Below are 20,620 nucleotides of genomic sequence, written 5' to 3' on the forward strand. Positions count from 1 at the left end.
CAGCAGTAATTAACACAACATTGTAAATCAACTATACTTCAATAAAAATTTTTAGAAAAGGGATCAGAAATAAGTAGGATTCCCTGAAGAAAAAATTCAAAATTCTTTCAACAAGGCTGGGAAAGGAATTTGGTTCTACATGGTATATGATAGGATAAAGATAATTGAGAGAACCAGTTCTTTTGCCAGAGCCTGGAAGGTAGATACCTAAAGAAGGCTATTTAAACAATTACTTTGCTGATACAAGTGGTCTGGGCATCTCTCTCCTTCTATGCAATTGCCTTTTGTTTTCATTACCTCCTTTAATGAGTCCATTTACATAAAACATAGTGATTATGTATGATCATGACTAGCAGTAATTACCTCCAACATATTTACAGTTCCCTTGAATAATGTCATGAAGTCCTCAAGACAAGCTGAGAGGTAGGCATTATTGTGATATTTAGTTAACAAATGGGAGAACAGAGACTGTGAACTTGCTGGAAATGCTAAAAGCACAACACAAATCTAGGTCCTCTGGCTTCAGAGCCTATGCCATGTCCAGTAGTCTCAATGACACTATGAGGGGGAGATCATAGATTGTAAAGGACTTCATATTTCAGGCCAAGGGGCTCAGAATTGAGAAAGGAAATGGACTTCCAGGAGGTCCTTAGAGGGATCCATTAAAGCAGTGCTTCTCTGTGGAACCCTGAAGAACACCAGCATTTCAAGAGCAGATAGAGAAGCCTATAGACGAAGCTTCATTCAAGTCTACATACACATGAGGTTAGAATCCACTTGCATCTCAGAGAAGGTATCAAGTCTCCAGCCGCTATAAAGTTTAAGACACTAAACAATGCAAGAAATAATCAACCCTTACCTTGCAATCTTAAAAGCAAGTCCTCTTTTCTAGTATAGTTCGTCAGAGTAGTCCTTAAAGCTGTGAGCATGGGGTCTACTGTTCCATGCCTCAGCTGCTGGTGTTGCTTCTCAACCCTTACTAGTGACATTGCCCCAGCTTCATGAGTGAGATTTTCATTGTAGGAAGTTAGGAAACCCTGCTTGGGAAAGAGAATGGGAAGAAAAAAAAAGCCAATAAACTATTTAAGAATTAAGTGGGCTGTAGTTCTCTTGTCTATAAAATGGTAGATATCACTACAGTGTTACCCCATGCTATATAGTTCCTACCTGTATTTGGTTTGCTGAGAAGTGGTAGCAAATGCTGAGTCTGGGGCTTTTCCTACAGTTTCCTACTCAAGGCCATGTGTACTATAGCATACATTAGCAAACATTAGAACATATGCTTTGATGGAATCCAGTTGACCAAAATTGATTTATAACCTTGTTACTTTTTCTTTTTTAACAGAGAAAAATCTTTGCCGGAAATGCAGTGAAAACTGCAAGACATGTACTGAATCTGACAACTGTACAGAATGTAGGGAGGGGTCAAGGTAAGAGAGTAAAGGATGTCATCAAGTAACACAGCCCAAGGACTTCTCAGTATAAATTAAAAAAAAAAAAAAAAAAAAAAAAAGTAAATAGATAACCCTTTTATAAGTCACCCTTGGTTTGACTCCCATTCAAACACTTGATTGCTATTTGCATTACCTCCACCATTTTATGTGAAAAAAATGGATACCATCTTGGCTAAGGAAGGTTTATAAACAAAATAAAATTCGCTTTAGAAAAGATGGCTCAAATACAAGTAAAAAAATGGCCATTTGAGAGACCTGCTTCAGGCTTTTTGACCGGTAGTGCATCAGTCAAGGATTACTGTGTAGGTAACACCAATGAATTATATTTAATCCCCATGATTCATTCCTCTGATGGTTGAAACTATTCCCTTATCTTTATTATTTCTCTCCGTATAGCCAATCATTCTCTTATCTTCAGCACCTCAGGCTGGTTCCATTATGCTGTGGTATGCACATAGATTTAATACCAAGGAATGTTTTCCTTGAATGGATGAGACTTGCACATTGCTAAAGCCAGATAGTTGATAGATTCTTTGAGAGAATAACATGCAGCTCAAATGAACTAGGTACTCTCTTGATATTCTTAGAGAAGGTCAGATCATCCCACACTGAGTGAGGAGTTGGACTCTGGGTTTATTACATAGAGCTAGAACTGTGCTCCACTGCTTCCCTTTCAAGAATCAACAGTACCTCTATTTTCACCTTTGATCAGAGGTGAAATATGCAGGGTCCAGGCAGTTTTTAGGCAGGTAATTCTTCGCATTAATTAACAGTGGAACATCATTTTTATTTAGATTAATTGATTATCCATGGCTTTCTTTTTTTCCCCATAAATGCATTCAGTGTCAGTTTGCTTAGCACCTTTTACCTCAAGACTTCAGTTTTGATAAATATCAGTCTGGTCTGCCTCCTACTGCTTTTTGTAGAAGGAGCAGATTGGCATAATGAAAAGAAGGAAGATAAATGAGAGCTCAGATCTTTCTCTGCCATTTATCAGCTGTGTGATTTTGGCCAAGTCACTTTGCCCCTCTTGAGCTTCGGTTTTCTCATCTATAAAATGGTGATAATAACCCCAGTGTTGCTGGATTATGATAAGGATTAACTGTGATAACATTTACAAAGCACTTCTTCCAATATCTGATACTGAATGGGTCCATGAGAAATAAAAGATTAAGATTATTCTCTATATTTCTTAGGGAACATTTGATAGAGTAAGTTAACCAGTGCTCTCCAACAGAAGTATGAGAACCATATGTTATTTTAAATATGTCAGTAGCCACATTAAAAGGAGTAAAAAGATACGGGTGAAATTTATTTTAATAAAATATTTAATCAAATATATCCAAAATATTATTTCAACATGTAATCAATGTAAGATAATACAAAAGATAATTAGTGAGATCTTTTATATTCTTTTTTGTTTGTAGTACCCAGCCTTCGAAATCTGATATGTATTTCACCCCTAAAGCACATCTCAATTCAGACAATAGTTTTTTATGAGAAATACTTGATCTGTATTTAGATTTTATAAAATTTAGCTGACGTAGATTTTTATATAGCAGAGTTGTTCCACACTTACTCAAAAGTTTGCCAATAACCGAATCAAGTGGCAATTTGTAAGATTTAGAATGAAATTAACAAAAATAAAATAAAATGTTAAATTCTGTTCCTTGGCCACACCAGCCACATTTCAAGTGCTCCCGAGCCACGGGTGCTAGAGCGTGTGGGACGGCACAGGTCTAACCTGACTGGCTTATCCCAGAAAGAACCCAGGAGTTAACGGTACCAGGTTCATTAGCCTTGCCACCCCTGTATTTTGTGGGTTTTTTGTGGTACGCGGGCCTCTCACTGCTGTGGCCTCTCCCGTTGTGGAGCACAGGCTCCGGACGTGCAGGCCCAGCGGCCATGGCTCACGGCCCCAGCCACTCCGCGGCACGTGGGATCTTCCCGGACCGGGGCACAAACCCGCATCCCCCGCATCGGCAGGCGGACTCTCATCCACTGCGCCACCAGGGAAGCCCGCCACCCCTGTATTTTGGAACCAGCAGAAAGCATCATGGTTCACAGAGACTGCTCTGCTGCACGTCCCACTTAGTGCATTCCCTCCTCACACAGTGCAGCCTCTGTCTCCTGCTGAATAAGTGCCAACCTCAGAAGTAATGTCCTTTATTAGAAAAACTGAGGCAGCTTTTTAAAAACTCTGATAAGTCTTTTGATAGTCCTGTTTCCTCCCACAAAAGGATTCATTTGATGCACTGTCCCCTTTTATACAGCTCTACAAAAAGGAAAGGGATTTTCTTTTACTGGCTTTTTAAATGACAGCTCTCTGGCCAGTAGAAGATCTATGAATGAAATACACTTTCTGTCTCCTTGAGGCTCCCTGCGTTTTCCTTAGGGGCTTCTAGGGTTGGCCATTTTGCCTCAAGAGACCTGTAAAATTTTAAATACTGGCTAAAAACAAACACAAATATCTATGCATAAAATACTAGAAGAAAATGGATTAAAATGTGAACAGGACTGTTTGGGATTCTTTTTCAACTACTTTGTTTTTTGTCCTTTCCAAATTTCTTTAAAGAGCATAGGGAAAAATAAATGTTACTTTTTAATAGTCTGATCCATATTCAAAACACATTCAAGGGCTTCCCTGGTGGCGCAGTGGTTGAGAGTCCGCCTGCCGATGCACGGGACGCGGGTTCGTGCCCCGGAGCGGCTGGGCCCGTGAGCCATGGCCGCTGAGCCTGCGCGTCCGGAGCCTGTGCTCCGCAACGGGAGAGGCCACAGCAGTGAGAGGCCCGCGTACCGCAAAAAAAAAACAAAAAACAAAAAACAAAACAGTCAAGTAAGATGTGAATTGGAACAATATAGAGAAATATATTTTTTATAAGAAAATAGAAAGCATTTGACCCTGTTGCTTAGATACCCATTTTCTAGTATTGTCTATTGGGTGACATAGGATTATGGTAACAGTCTCACTATTGAGTTATTCCGTGAGTAAAATTTGTATATTAAATGTTGTAAATTTTATGCATTTGTTTTTAATTTTAAGAATCAGTCTGTAGACTACGAAAAAGCTCATAGCTGATAAAAATTAGAAGAAAAAAATACACATTCCTCATTTGACATTCTAGCAACTCATTAGGTAACGCCTAAGAGTGCTATTTAGAGAAAATATGACACAGATAGCACCTAAGGAGACTAAATAATAGTATAACTAAGGAAAATCGAGATGTTTGGAGAAGCAGCAGTATAAGTAGATAATTTTGCCAAATTTGTCATTAGAGTTTAAAATTAATAAATCAAGCAATAAAGGCAAAAGTATATTAGAATTCTGTTGTTTTGATAGGAACCAACAGAAGAACTAAAATCAGAAACACTTAAAATCAAAAAAAGGATATTCCTGGGAGTTTGAGCTGGGGGTTGGGCAGGAATAGTTGTGAGCTTTTAATCCGTTGTAATTCATTTTACCATGTGTTCCTACTACATTTATAGTTACAAAACTACTTTTAAGTTTATTGTGTAGTACAGGGGTCCCCAACCCCCGGGCTGCGGACCACTACCGGTCGGTGGCCTGTTAGGAACCGGGCCGCACAGAAGGAGGTGAGAGGCGGGCAAACAAGCGAAGCTTCATCTGCTGCCCCCCATCACCCGCATTACTGTCCCCTCCTCCCCCATCTCATGGAAAAATTGCCTTCCACAAAACTGGTCCCTGGTGCCAAAAAGGTTGGGGACCGCTGGCATAGTAGGTCTAGGAGGTCTGGATATCAGGGAATTGGTAGGCATATTGTTAGCTAAGGTGATTGTTTGGGTCAATAAAATACTTTTAAAAACCTCCATGTAAGGGTAAGCTGTGACGAAGTGAGAGAGTGGCATGAACATACATACACTACCAAATGTAGGGTGGATAGCTAGTGGGAAGCAGCCACACAGCACAGGGAGATCAGCTCAGTGCTTTGTGACCACCTAGAGGGGTGGGATAGGGAGGGTGGGAGGGAGGGAGACGCAAGAGGGAAGAGATATGGGAACATATGCGTATGTATAACTGATGCACTTTGTTGTAAAGCTGAAACTAACACACCATTGTAAAGCAATTATACTCCAATAAAGATGTTTTTTAAAAAAAAAAACAATATTAAAGCTTTTAAATACTTAAAAAAAAAAACCCTCCATGTTGTAAAATGTTAAGAAGAAATGTGTCAGCCAGTCTAATAATTAAGAGGAATGTCCCCAAAGCTTGCAGCACGTGTGTATGCTACAGACATAATTTTAGGCACAGAGAAGCATTATAGGCATTGGGAGGAGAAAACAAAGACTACAGGGGCTATTTCCCATGCTTCAAAGCTTTGCCAAAGCCACTGGTCTCTGGGGGGAACTATATTTGTTACATATGGCGTTGGGGAGTCATGACTTCTTTGCCTGATCACAGCAGTCTGTGTCTGTGTCTTCAGCCTGCAGGGATCCCGGTGTGCCGTTGCCTGTGAGGATGGACGGTACTTCAACGGCCAAGACTGCCAACCCTGCCACCGCTTCTGCGCCACCTGTGCTGGTACCTTCTCTCCCAGTCCTCTTGTTTATTCTTCTGGCTCTGATTTGGCTTTTGTTTACCTGTCTTTATCCATCACTCATGCAAACCCATTTGATATTTTTAAAATAAATGCTGGAGAAGCATGGGTCTCTTCTGATAATCATGCATGTATTCTCAGAAGTCAGTCATCAGTAGCCTGTGCTCATGGAAAACTTAAATTTCCCAGTGATACCTCCTTCGCTTTCCAAAGAGATTTGATGTTTTTGGCAAATGGGTCCAATGTAAAACTGGAGCAAGTTACAACCTATTAATGCCATTTTAACCAACTATGCAATAAGCAGCCCATCATGCAAACTCTTCTGAGGTTTTGTTTCTGTCTTCGGCATCTGTCTTGCTTTTAAGGAGCAGGTGCTGGTGGGTGTATTAACTGCACAGAGGGCTACTTCATGGAGGATGGGAGGTGCGTGCAGAGCTGTAGTATCAGCCATTACTTCGACCACTCTTCAGAAAATGGATACAAATCCTGCAAAAAGTAAGTGGATCCACCCCTCAAGCCCTAGTGTTTGGCTACCGGGTTCCTTATTTGACTGCCTTCATAAATAATATGAAACAGAATTATTAATGAAAAATAAGGTTCAAACATTTACCTGTGGACACTGTGCTGCACCTTTAACCCAACTGATTTTTTTTTTTTTTGGCACCTTGGAAGAACTTTAAAACCTCTAAAGTAATATTTCTGTTTCAAGTGCATGCTCTCTCCCCTTTAAAATCATAGTCTACCTGCTAGGCTTTCTTTAATGTTGTCAAACCTAGCAGTTATTGTAAGAAAAGATTTTTGTGGCATCTTCAAAGGGAGAAGATTAAGTTTAAGACATTAAGAGGTTGGTAGCAAACACATCTTCTTCTGTGCCTGATGTGCGAAAGGATGATAAATTGTACATTCTCCCCATAGATGTGACACCAGCTGTTTGACATGCAACGGTCCGGGGTTCAAGAACTGTACGAGCTGCCCCAGTGGGTATCTCTTAGACTTAGGAATGTGTCAAATGGGAGCCATCTGCAAGGACGGTGAGTACAACTGCTCGTTTTGATCTTCTGAGCAAAGTGTGATCTTTCTACGTTAAGGTCTCATATATTTCCACTTGAAAATGAAACTATCAAGAGTGCCCCAGATAGGACATGCCCAATATCTTGTTGGCGTTCATTCATCTCAAACGTCTACCCTCAGTGAGTTTGGTTTTTTGGTTGTTTTAACTGCAAGAAGAACTAGAGCATCCACTAACCAAGATGGCACTAGTCAACTTTTTTTTTTAACGTAGTAAACTTGGTTCTTTACAACTTTAGAGTTTGGGGTTCACAGCAAAATTGAGCAGAAAGTGCAGAGAGTTCTCATATAGCCCCTGACTACCCTACGCACATACACAAACACACACACAAACACTCCCTTTATCAGTGTCCCTCACCAGAATGATATGTTTATTATACTTGATACCTACATTGACACATCATTATCACCAAAGTCTATAGTTTACATTAGGGTCCACTCTTGGTGTTCTGTGAGTTTGGACAAATGTATAAAGACAAGTATCATACAGAACACCTTCACTGCCCTGAAAATCCTCTGTGCTCTGCCTGCTCCTCCCTCCTTCCCTCCCCCTGCCCAACCCCTGGAAACCACTAATTTTTTTACTGTCTTCATAGATTTGCCTTTTCCAGAATGTCATATAGTTGGAATGAAACATCAAACACTAACTAGAAAAGGCTACCTACTGTATTTTTTCTAGTCTTTTGGCATATGTACTTTTCATCAGATTTTTTAAATACCATATACATGGAGTTTTTTATCTTGCTTTCTGCACTAAGCATTAGATAAACATTATCCTGTGTTTTTACAAAGTCTTCAGAAACTTCATTTTTAATAACAGCTTAATAGTCTATCATGTGGAGATGCCACAGTTTATTGCCACTCTCCTCTTATTTGGATTATTTATAATTTTGATATGTAAATAACAATCAAATAGTATCTGAATCTTTCATTAAGCTCTGATAGACAGGCATCTATCTAATGACACAACCAACTACAGATTGGTTCTAATGTTAATGTGGGTCTCTTTTTATTTTCATTGCACCACTGGTTCTTAATCAAAATGCCAGGACCCCAGACCTTCCCCAAAGATTCATTTAAGTTGGGCTTGGGGTACAGTTTGAGCACTGATAGCTTTAGAATCTTCTCAGGTTTTTTTTTTTTTTTTTTTTCCTGTGGTACGCGGGCCTCTCACTGTTGTGGCCTCTCCCGTTGCGGAGCACAGGCTCCGGACGCACAGGCTCAGCGGCCATGGCTCACGGGCCCAGCCGCTCCGCGGCATGTGGGATCTTCCCGGACCGGGGCACGAACCCGTGTCCCCTGCATCGGCAGGCGGGTTCTTAACCACTGCGCCACCAGGGAAGCCCTTCTCAGGTATTTTTAATGTGCCGCCATTCCCCCTGACAATTTGGGAAATACCAAGTTCTCTCACTTTTCTAGCCTCAGTTTCCCCATCTATAAAATGAATGAATTTAAATTATTCCAACTCCAGCCTTTTGTGAACTTTGACTCTTGATATAATTCATGCAGAGAGGGCTCTAAAATTTGTGCCTCAATTTTATGCAGACGTGCATCTCAACGATGTAGAAAAAAATTGTTTTGAACCATCGTTGTTCTAAACATCTTTGGACTGTTAGGAAAATAAACAACTATGCATTTGGAAGAGTTTTCCCTGATAAAATCATTTCCCTGGGTTTAATCTTTGTCTTCTTTTGAACGGTTCCTCTTCTGGAAATTTCACAAGAGGCAGAAGAGTGCTGTGGTTGAGAGAATGTGGATTCAGGAGTCAGAATGCTGTCATTCATATCTAGCCTCCAGACCTTGGGCAGGTTATGAGCTTTTCTGGGCCTCACTTCCCTCAACTGTAAAAATGAGAAGGATAATGCTGTCGACCTCATATGGTTATTCTACAACTCCCGTTAGGAATCTCAAACATCAAAAAGATATGAGCTTGCGATGGCATGCATAGCAACATCATTTATGGTCTCATATCCACAGAGCATCACAGGTGACTTTGCATCTTCATAGCTTTTCTAATGTATGATTGATCTGGCAGGGACGGGCAGATCTGCTCAGGCTCTGTGTTTAAACTTTTCATGGCCAGGGCTAATTCTCACCACACAACATGGAGGTGAGAAGATTAAGGGATGGCACCCCAGGTACTATGTAAGTATCACCTTTTAGTTACCAGCCAGTGCTCCTTACCCTTACTTGAAAAGATGGTTCCCCTATATCTGAATATGATCAGAAGTTCTGTAAGTTAGTAACTGAAAAACTAAGGAAGATTTTCAAGTGATTGACCCAAAAGATCCACTGTGACTTGAAATTTTCACCCATAACACTTGGTACCGGGCATTTCAAGGTTTGTGATGCTTTAACGGCTTTCCCTAAACCACAGTAAGCATGGGATAATTTATGCCAATGGCACTTTGGTAAAAGTGGAGTGTCAGGATTGCAGGCAAAAGTGGAAAATGAAGAACCATGATTTGTGATGAGTCCATTTTCAGGTCGGTTAAAGAATGAGAGAATTGATGGCTCACCAGGCTTTTCAAATCACGTGGCAGTTGCATTCAGGGATGTGCTATTTATTTTCTTTCAACTGTCATATTTCAGTGATTCTAAGACATACTTTTTTAATATATTTTAACAGCTCTGGAATCATGATGCATCTTGTAATTCATGGCAGCTTACAACTGCTTTTGATCCACAGGTTGATGTGAAATAGTTGTCATCGCCTGTGACTTAGTCACAGATATGTCTAGTCAACTGCGTTAGGCACATGATCACTCCTACTTGTGTTGCATTTAATTGCACTTCATAATAGCTTGAAAAAGTTAAACTATTTCTCAATATTCAAAGGAAGAATTATTACATAAGCCCAGAAACAAAACAGCATGTTATATAAATTTAACTAATACTTTCAAGAAGCATAAAATGAATATTCTGATAAGAGGCTGTGTCACCGTTTAATATGAATTTTTTTTTTCTTGGTAGTACTTAAACTAGTGGTGCATCTGAAATCCAGTGTCTTGGATTCAATGAAATATAGCATAAATGACTGTATACGCTCTGCTCTAGGTAACTCCGAAAAGAAAAATTCCTTGCCTATATTATTATTGATTTCTAATTTATTCTTTTTCTAATCTTTTTTTTCCTTTCACAAATGGATACCAATCACATTTACCGTTGGACTGCAATCTCTCTCCTTGAAAACAATGCTGTTGACTGAAATCACTTTGGGTGGACCAAATTTCTTCCTGTTGACTGCTCCCGAATGATCTCTTCCAATCCCCCCAATCTGCCTCTCTGGCCAATCACAACCTTCTTCCGTGTGTGTCCATCATGCTGCTCTCGTCCTCAACTTCCCCTCCCTCTTGCTGACTTCCTGGAAAAGCAACGGAAGAGTCCTGGGCGGAAGGAGGCTTCTGTATGCTAGTGAAAAAGAACAATCTGTGCCAACGGAAGGTTCTTCAACAACTTTGCTGCAAAACCTGTACATTCCAAGGCTGAGCTGCCATCCTAGATTTCCTTGTTCCTGTAGACTTATAGATTACTCCATATTATTATTAAAAAGAAAAAAGCAAGCAAAAAAAAAAAAAAGCAAGCCACCTCTCTCTTTCTTGCTCTCTTTCTCTCTCTCTCTCTCTCTCTCAAATTTGTGCAGGGAGATGGTGAACTGTTTTGTCAGAACTTAAATGGAAAAAAAAAAAAATAAACCTACAACAAGCCTACCTTTTATAACTGGGTGTTTAGTGCTAAACAGCCAGAACCACAGAGACAGTATTGTATGACCAAAGCATTTGATGCCAAAATTTGACGTTAAAGTAATGATTTGATTTCCTGCCCTGTTTTTGAAGGTCCATTTTTTTTTCCTTTTGCATACTTGCTTGTTTCCCCTTTGAGACGCCTAAAAATATACCTTTCAAAAACATCACGAGAGCAGACATAGTTTATCAAAATGCAACAGAAAGCTCCTGCATCCGTCATTTTTCATGCTTGAGTCCACTGTGGGGGGAAATGGCAGAAAACTGGACCTAAGGGCATTAAGAACATCCCGCAGAGATGTGTTCAGTGTCGTTTGTCTTGGTTTTTCACAGTTGACCATTGATACTTTCCACACATAATTTACTTCATGCATTATGTGCTGGTTTTGGCATTATGCCCACTTGATAAGTCTGCTCCACTGGTTTCATCAGATAGACTTGCTGCTACTGGCTTTTCCATGGTAGATTCGGTTATTTCACATACAGCTGGTCAAATGGGATTGCTCTGCATAGTCAACGTGGTGATGGACAGAATGCAAAGATTCACAAAATAGCTGAGACTGATCCAGCTCCCCCGCAAATCCAGAGTGTTCACTTGTAAACCCTGCACAATCTCTTGGTGCTATTCAGCCATTATCCCCATAGCATTTTCTTTTTTTTTAAGGCCATCAGAAATTCCATGTGTTGTAGTGGGAAGCATTTTGGATATGATGAAGAAAATTTCTTCCTGGAGTCAAAAGTTTCTAAAAGGTCCTGTATTTTTCAGAAATGGAATTTATTTAAATAATATTTAAGCTCGTGCCCAAGTTGGCCGGGCAACAGTTTTCAATGGTGCTTATTAGGAGTTTTTTTCATCTTGTCATTTTAAGAAAATAAAACTGGAAATGGAATATGGGCAGCATGATTGTACCCTCCTGGTTCTGTTCTTTTCCCACTCCTCTGTCCCTCTATATAACCATGCTATGATACACCTGTCCACTGAATGTCACTGAGATCATCTGTTTTCTTGGAAATATCTTCACTGGTTTCCTATGACTTCCCAAACACATCCTGGAATCTAGCAGACTGAATTATGTGAAGACTGTTTGGATCAGTGGTCAAAAATGAGGAAACCTGATAGATCTTTTTATAACTCTGAGTTTCTCTGTTTAGGAGAGGATAGACTGATATCAAGTTTCTTCATGTTTCATATCAAAGCTCCATTGGTGACCTCATTTGCTTTGAGAATGACCAGCCATCTTGCAAGCTTTAGGCTTCTGACAGCCTCACTTCCAAGATGTCACTGGCCTCACAGATGAGAAGAGGAATGATATCAATATAGGTTATCCTGGGAAGTGGATGCTAACTAAGGTCCCCATCCAAGCAGCAAGGTAGTAAAAAGCCTACCTTGAAAATATGCATTCCTAGTCATCAAAGTTAACATTGAACCCAAGGTAAATAATGAGTATAAAGTCTAATGACCCTCTTAATAGCATTGTAGTGATACTGAGTCACATAATGATTCATATGTAACTAGGGAATCAACTGATTTTGTTGAGTAATTTTCCTCTTCATAACACTTCAGGCCCTTCTGACCCGAAGAAAGCAAGTTAGTCCCAGGTATGGCATGTAAAGTCTTACATTTAAAGGCACGGTCTCTAAGTGGACAAAAGCAAGTGAGAGCCTAAAGCAAGGTAAAGCAGATGGTGAAACCAGATTTGCCTGCAAAGAAATCCATTTAATTGAACCCACCCATAATATATGAGGCACAAAGTTACTATGAAGGGAAAAACAAAAGTGATGTCTGTGTTCTTAGACAAATAACTATCAACCTGACAGTCAAAATCATTGGGGTCTACCAACATGTGTTCCATTTCTCACTGACCATGCAGGCACACATTGTGGAAATACTGGTTTAACTACTAGTGGTTACTGCCTCGTTTATCTACAGAATATTATTAACTAGAACATAATGCTTTCAAAGTTTAAGTTAATGTTATATATTATGTATAAATATATATATTCATAATGAGATATATGTAATGGATAGTACAAAGTTTGGAGACTTAACAAATGCTCTAACCTCTAGAGACAAAAGTCCTATCTTCTGTTTTCTTTTGTCTTTTGATTTTTCATTAGTGATCCATTGTTAAATCCAAATCCACTTTTACTGAAAAATACTGTACATGTGTAAAATGTTCAGTTGTTTTTTTGTAAAATATAGTAGAATGGTTGTAATTGATACTGGCCCAAATCAATGTTATTCCATATTTTATTTTTTCTATTAAATTAACCTAAGTTCCTGTTTATTTGATCTGTTCGTACCCATGTGCAAACATCTCTGAAAGGGTGAGGTCATGAGAAACTTCTCTGTTTCCACATAGATGCTGAATATGGAGGAAAGGGTGAGGTGAATGAACCATCTAAATTAAGTTGGGGAAAAGGGTGAGCAGAATTGGGAACTGAAAAAAAAAGAGAAAGTAACAGCAACAGAAGAAAGGATCAGTTTAGGTTTGGTCATGAATGTATGTTAAATCCCATTTTTAGTAAGCAGATTGTGAAAAAAATCTACACAAGTTTGGTGCAGTTGCTATCGCATTGTACAGATGCCATGTCCAGTGAAAGGGCCACCTGGACCTGCTCTTTCCCTGGTTTCCCCCAAGGCATGGACTACTGCATACCTGCCAGTGGGTGTATGGAAGGGTGGGGACCAAGGGGCTGGGCACAAAGAGGTCGGGCAGCAGGGGTAGGTGTGAAAGCTGTTATAGAAGATGACCTTGTTCAATTGGCTAATATCCTGTGTATCATTGTTAGTTGGCTATATCCCTGGATGCCTAGAAGATGACTTTTCTAAAATCAATCTCCAGTACATGCCACAGGGTAGGACTGTATAGTTAGCAAAAAACAACCATGGATTATAGATCTTTGTGAACCCTGCTTGAGATGGTCACTAGCCTTGAAAGTTCAATGCCCTATCTTTTGCAAAAAGAAATGAGAAATGAACAGAAGTGACACACATATTGCGCTCCAATTAGGCTTAAAGACCTGGGGATACAAAAAGGTATAAGAGAGAGCTGCTGCCATGAAGTCCCATTACAGAAATGGAGAGAAACTAATTTTATTGACCACTTACTATGTGCTATGCAATATGGGAATATAGAGTATATATATATACTGATATAAATATATCCTCTTTTAAGTTTCACACAAACTCTAGAGCAGAGACATGTATTATCCTCTGTTCATAAATAAGACAGCTGAGGCCTATGGACTGAAATAAATTGATTGGGATTACCTAACCAGACTCAGAATAATAAAAATAGAATTCAGTATTAAGACCATTAATACTAAGTAGTGAATTCTAAATCTCAGATGAATGAGACACTAAGTTGTTAAGTTCAGACAGGCGGAAATTCCTTTGAATTGGATTGGTCAGGCCGAGTTTCCTAGATCAGTCTGGACTAGCATTGATTCTTGGAGGATGGCTAAGGCTTAACTAAGCAGATGTGACTACAGCAGGAGGGGCGTTACCAGTGAACTTGCTGCACAAGAGGTGTTCAGGGAAGCAAGTCATTGTTTTAATGCTTTTTAATCTAATTAGCCTGTTGCTACAAAGGACAGTGATTCAACATTTGATGGATCAGTCAAGAAGAATCGACATTTTTACACTTTCCAAAGATGGATAGTGTGCCCGTTCTTTTCAATTCCCACACCCATGGAAGACGTTGCTAATCATCAATATCCATCTGTGGATTGATCAGCATTTTCTCACCTTTCACCCCAGTATTAGGGCCTTACTTCATGCTACTGATCTATCTGACTCATGGTTTTCCACCTAACAGTCCACTCTTCATTTTGAGGAACTTGCACACTGAGTGCTTCATAGAGAAGGGCAGGTAGTTGTTGTAGTAACTACTAAATTAAAATTTCTCCATCAAGTGATCAACACTGTAGGCACATCTGAGTATGGAAATATTAAACACCCCATCCCCCTCATGAAGAAAGAATATCATGCAGCTAAAATATAAGTGGGCATGCATTCTCAACTGCTTTCATATGATCATTCAGATTCACACAAAGGGTAATGACAGCAGCTTGACGATTATGGAGAAAACGGGGGGCAACTTCCGCTGTGGCCCGGCCAGCTCAACAATGCCGCCTTCCGTCTGCTGATACAAAATGGCAGCGGGAACACAAAGGCCAGCTGCAGCCCGACCTCACCTGGCCCAAGCTGGGCCCTGGGCCCCAAACTCAGTATGTGTCAATGACAAAGTATGAACCTGCATCTCCTCCCTGGTTGACAACTGTTTCCAAAGTTATTTTTGTTGCAAACCTATAACATCTGAAATTCTCGGCAGAATACTTTGGAGCCATTAACAAATTTAGCAGGGCATAGCCAAGATGGACTTAATTTCACTGTTGCTCACTGGAGCAGCTTGGCGGTAGAGATGGGGCTGTAATCCATACAATCACGTCTCCTCTTCATCATGAGGGTGAAGATCTGGCCCAGAGTCAATTCCTGGGCAAGAAGGATGCAGTTGTGCAGCATCACTGAGTCTCAGAGGGCAAGTCTGGGACCTGGGAATGCCAGCAGTTCCTTCCTACCTTCTACCTGCAAGGGACTTAGAAGGATGTTTGACTGTCTTATTACTGAAAAATTTTCTTGCAAGATTTCTTCTCTAAAGGGCCACTGTTGGGTCACCTGCCCCCAACAACTGTTGCAACTGTTGCTTTTTCTGGGCCAGGCATCAGGCAACAAAAGATATTTTGCATCCCCACTGCTAGAAGTTTCCAGAAACATTCCCTGACGCCTGAATTGTAAGACCCTTTTTCATTTTATAAAAGAATACATTATTTTAAGAATACAGTGTTTTGAAGCTGGCAGAGCTCTACTAAAATGGCTTTATTTAATTTTGCACCCACAAAAATCAGAGTGACCTATAGAAACTAAATTTCTGTTGCAAGATTCACAAGTCAAGGGTGTGGCTGAAACTCAAGCCCATAGCATCAACCTTCTACGCAACACTGCCTCCTTTTTATTAGTACCATAGAGAAAACGAGTCCATATATGTTGCAAGGCAGGGGGTAAGACCCTTTTCCCAACTGTGGATAGAAAGCACACTGTATCCCTAGACTTGGCTTTTTCTCCTTATGAGCCCAAATGAATTGCTTCTGTAAATAAACTTTGCGTCCCTGTCATATACCAAGCTCTGAGGTCCTTCATGCCCTCTTCAAGCTAATGGTCTAGTGGGAAACACATACAAAAATGCATGGTTATAATATGAAGCTATCCAATAAAGGGCTAAAAGTCCCATGCCTTGCACGATAAGCTTTACAAGGGCATCCAAAAATAACGTGAAACATTCAAAATAGAGTTGCCTTTAAAATGTGCAAAATCAAATGATATTTTAATTAAATATCTACAAAATGCAAAATGTCAAACTAGTCAACTGCAGCTCAAAACTGAAGGAATCACATATAATTCAACTTAATGTGGGATAAAGCTGAATTGTAATATGTTTGATATGATATGGGACCCACAGAGGTAGGAGAACTTAGGATCTGCTGGGTTCCTAATTTAACCCTGCAGAGGAGGGAGAAATTCACTATTCATGGCAGGGAGGAATATATTTATATATATTTCTGGTCTCTTCCCTCAAGATTCCCACCTGCAGATCCAAATAGCTACTCGCCATTTCCCTTCAGATATCTAATAGCCATCTCAAAATTAACACGTCCAAAATAGACTTCAGACTCACCAATCCCCTAAACATTATTATCACCAAGTGTCTCCCAACTCAGTAAATGGAATTAAAATACACCCACCTAAAAACCCAGCCATCCACCATTTGCTCAAACCTGAAACCTAGAATTCCTCTTTTTCCGCCCCCAAATCCAATCCATGAGCGAGGTCCCATTAACCACACCTCCATGAGATATCTCAAAGTGCTCTACTTCTCCCCATTCCATAGCTATACTTCTGGATCACAGCACCATCCTCTCCACCCTAAACTACTGCCAGAGCCTCCTAACCAGGCTCCCCGCTTCTCTCCGCCTCCTTTCCTCTTTTTTTCTCTCCTCCCCCATCATTCTCCACACAGATAGCAGAGTTATTCTCCACACAGATAGCAGAGATAGCTATTACAACTACAAAATCTGATTTCACCTCTCCCCATTCACTCAGAATAAAATCTGAACTCCTCACCTGAGATCTTTCTGATCTATTCTCATGCTTCCCTGCTCATCATATTCTAGTCATACCAACTTTCTTTTTGTTCTTCAAACAAAACTAGCTTATTTGTGCATCCAGACCCCTGCTCTTCACATGGCTGGTTTTTTCTCATCCTACAGGTCTTGGTTCAAAAATAGCTTCCTCGGGAAGCAGCTCCACACCTGCCCACTTTTTTGGTCTTTTCATAGCACGTACCACAAACATGACATTCTATCGTTCGCTGACTTGTTTATTGTCGGTCTCTCCCTCAGCACTGTGACAGCTGGGGTTTTGCCCATCTTGTTCACAGCTGTATCTTACAGGTCTAGCACAGTGCCTTGCTTAGTAAATATTTGTAGAATGAATATGAAGCAGGAATTTGTCAGCCAGAGAAAGTGAGGATGTTGGAGTAGGACTTGAGAGAGAGAGAGAGAACCGGTATAAAGGCACAAAACCATCAAAGGGCTTGTGGACTGAGAAGCAGGGAGTAGGCAGGGTGGGCAACTGAAGGGAGGGAATGGGAAGACCCCAGAGGTCAAGTTGCAAAGGGCTAGGGGGGCTACTGCCCTTCCTCCACCTCCTTGTCCTCGGAGTCATCAACCCTCTTTTCAGAGAGGCTAATTGACTTGCTCAAGGACCACATCAAGTCAACTAGTGACTTCCTGCCAACCAATTCGGGAGGCATTCAGTGAGACAGAATGCTGAGGAGGCTGTAATTTGCTTCAGTCCCCAGGGAATTGATGGCTGCATTGAGCCAGCTAAATGAAAGGACAGGGTACTAAGCGGAGCTCAGCTGTCAGATTAGCTCACGTGAGAGAAGGCAGCCCACGGCTTCTCTTCCCCAGGATGTCCATGGCCAGAGCAACACATTTGGTAAGGCCTGTCTGGGGACAAGGGCTGGCTCAGAATCTTCTTTACCTTCTAAGAGAAAACCCCTTGCCCTCTAAACTGTCATTACCAGCGATGAGTAAGAGGAAAGAAAGTAGTATGTGAGCAACTCCCTTTCGTAACAACAGTAACTCCCATATATGGAGTACTTCCTATATGTCCTAAGCACTGTGCTCAATTCTTTATATGAGTTATTTCATTCGATATTCCCAATAGCCTGACTTTATTCTCTTTTCACAAATGAGAAAGCAGATGAGGTAAATGCCTAAGGCACCCCAGTGGTTAAACGGAAGATCTGGGATTAATTTAAATCCATACGATCTGATATCAGAGTCTCCAAGAGAAATATAAGAGCCAAGGAAGATGTCAAAACAAACTTCAGGCCGTGACCGTGGAGCTTGCATCAGGATTGTATATGTTACCTGAAAACGTCAGGTCCAGGGTCCACGCTGTCTCTTGTGAATTCAGCAACGTCCACCCAGGACTACTCAGCCTGGCCACATAGTGCTTTGTGTGACCAAGCTAGGAGTGAATTTCAATATCATCATGAGAATTACTAGCAACCAATGGGCCATGTGGGCAAAAGAAATCAGAAAGGACCTAAAGGAAATGAGGAAGTGGCTATTAAGAAATGAGGATGTGATGTTCCCTTTCATGCTAATTTTTCTTTGTCTTGGAAGCCATCATTTACATACTCTAGCCTCAGATGAAATGAGGATGAAATAGAATGGAGATATGGGGAACACACAGAAACATTACAATACTCAAAATCATAACATAATACAAATTCCATGAGTCCTTTGACAAATCTAGCAAAACATAAATTCTCAGGTGACATTAAACAGGATTTTCTTGACACTCATATCCATAACTGTTACAATATAATAAAAGCTAAACTATCAAGAAAATGTAAGGTTTTTAATCATGTATAGGAATGTGATTTTGGGGGGTGGGGGGGCGGTACGCAGGCCTCTCACTGTCGCGGCCTCTCCCGTTGCAGAGCACAGGCTCCAGACGCGCAGGCTCAGCGGCCATGGCTCACGGGCCCAGCCGCTCCGCGGCATGTGGGATCCTCCCGGACCAGGACACGAACCCGTGTCCCCTACATCGGCAGGCGGACTCTCAACCACTGCGCCACCAGGGAAGCTCAGGAATGTGATTTTTAATTGACTTGTATCATTAGAAGAGCCACAGATATGACAGGAACCATGAGTCATCTTGACCATCTTCCCTTGATCATTCCCATATCTGATCCATCAGCAAGTCAAGACAGTTCTACCTCCAAAATATGTCTTTGATCCATTTTCTGTCCTTCACCTGTTCTGCCACCATCCTTGTCCATACCACCCTGGGTCAAGCTACTTCCCACCTGGGCTGTTGCAACACCTCCTAACTAGCCTCACTGAATGCACCCCTTGTGTCCACACTCCAACATGTCCTCATCTGCTTCCTCTAATCTATTCTACATAACAGCCAGAGTGCTCTTTCTAAAAAGTCAAAGCTCACATGAGACTCTGCTGTTTAAATCCCTCCCGTGGCTTCCCATTTCACCCAGGAAAAAGTTGAAATTCCTTTTCCTGGTCATGAAGGCCATGGTCAATCTGACCACGACCACCCACCTCTCGAAAACTCATCTCGTGCCATTCTCTCCCTTCCTTCATATTTTCTAGCAACACTGACTTTTCCTGATTCCTCTATTCTGCTTTGTAGGCTAGAACTTTCCCACATGCCATTCTCCGTACTTTAATGCTATTCCATCCCTAATCATCTATATCTGGCTAGCACATTTATTATCTGGGTCTCAGTTTAAATGTCATTCTTCATTTCCTGATCCTTCTAGACAAGGTTAGATCTCCTTATTATAAGCTCTCATCCATGCCTCTCTACTTTACTTTCATATCAATTATATTACAAACAGCTAGTTAGTTGTAGGAGTATCTGTTTTCTGTATGCGATTCTCAGTACAAGGTTTGTTCCATGGGGACAAAGTCTGTAAACGTCTTACATGTCATGAATCTAGCAAAATGTCTTTCATAGAGTAGGTACTTGATAACTCTTTGATCAGTAGTAGATGAATAAGTCAATAAATAAATAATTGAGTAAATAACAATTTACTCAGGAAATTGCCCTGGACCAGTTATTGGTATAACTAAGTTCTAATCTTGCTTCTGTATAACTTCAGTATAGCCCTCTATGTGTCCACCTCAGTTTCCCCATCTTCAGCAACATCCCTGTAAACCACTCCAGCCCTTCTGCTCCATGAAAAGGGAAAATCCCGGGAGATTTCATGGAGATTCTATCACCAGCCCTAAAACACACACAAAGCCTTTGTCACAAACTCAGTAAAGCTAAAGCTAGGACCTTGCCACTAAAAGCGTGCAGCTGGGAGTTGGTTGGTGTGGTGACAAGAGTTCTAAAGTGTACCGCACAGATTCCCATCCACTCATTGCTGTGAAGGGACTTTGCAGATGGAATTAAAGGTTACTATCAACTGACTTTAAAATAAGGAGATTATTCCTGAATTATCCATGCCCAAGGTAGGTCAGAGGGACCTAGTAGAAGGAGACAGAGAAGGCATGAGACAGAGGAGGGGATCAGAGCGATTCGAGATGAGAAAAGGATTTGACTCATAGTCGCTGGCTTTGAAGAGGCAAGAAGGAAGCCATGAGCCAAGAAATGCATGCAGTCTCTAGAAACTGAGAACAATCCCCAGCCGAC

The 20,620-nt window shown here is 40.9% G+C and overlaps 1 protein-coding gene across 2 annotated transcripts in view; it reads left to right on the forward strand.

Annotated features, from left to right (window-relative positions):
- PCSK5 (proprotein convertase subtilisin/kexin type 5) overlaps window positions 1-20,620 on the forward strand; it is a 464,407-nt gene that overhangs the window by 316,461 nt on the left and 127,326 nt on the right. The window contains exons 17-21 of one of the 2 annotated variants that reach the window (XM_059071201.2): window positions 1,346-1,430; window positions 5,900-5,997; window positions 6,379-6,508; window positions 6,929-7,044; window positions 10,455-11,714. In XM_059071201.2, coding sequence (XP_058927184.1) covers window positions 1,346-1,430; window positions 5,900-5,997; window positions 6,379-6,508; window positions 6,929-7,044; window positions 10,455-10,570 — 545 coding nt within the window. In that variant the 3' untranslated portion in view covers window positions 10,571-11,714. Of the gene's footprint in view, window positions 1-1,345; window positions 1,431-5,899; window positions 5,998-6,378; window positions 6,509-6,928; window positions 7,045-10,454; window positions 11,715-20,620 lie in introns of those variants that run through there. The other variant, XM_059071200.2, reaches the window with a different exon arrangement.

Source organism: Kogia breviceps, chromosome 8, assembly GCF_026419965.1.
Source record: "Kogia breviceps isolate mKogBre1 chromosome 8, mKogBre1 haplotype 1, whole genome shotgun sequence".
NCBI lineage: Eukaryota > Metazoa > Chordata > Mammalia > Artiodactyla > Physeteridae > Kogia > Kogia breviceps.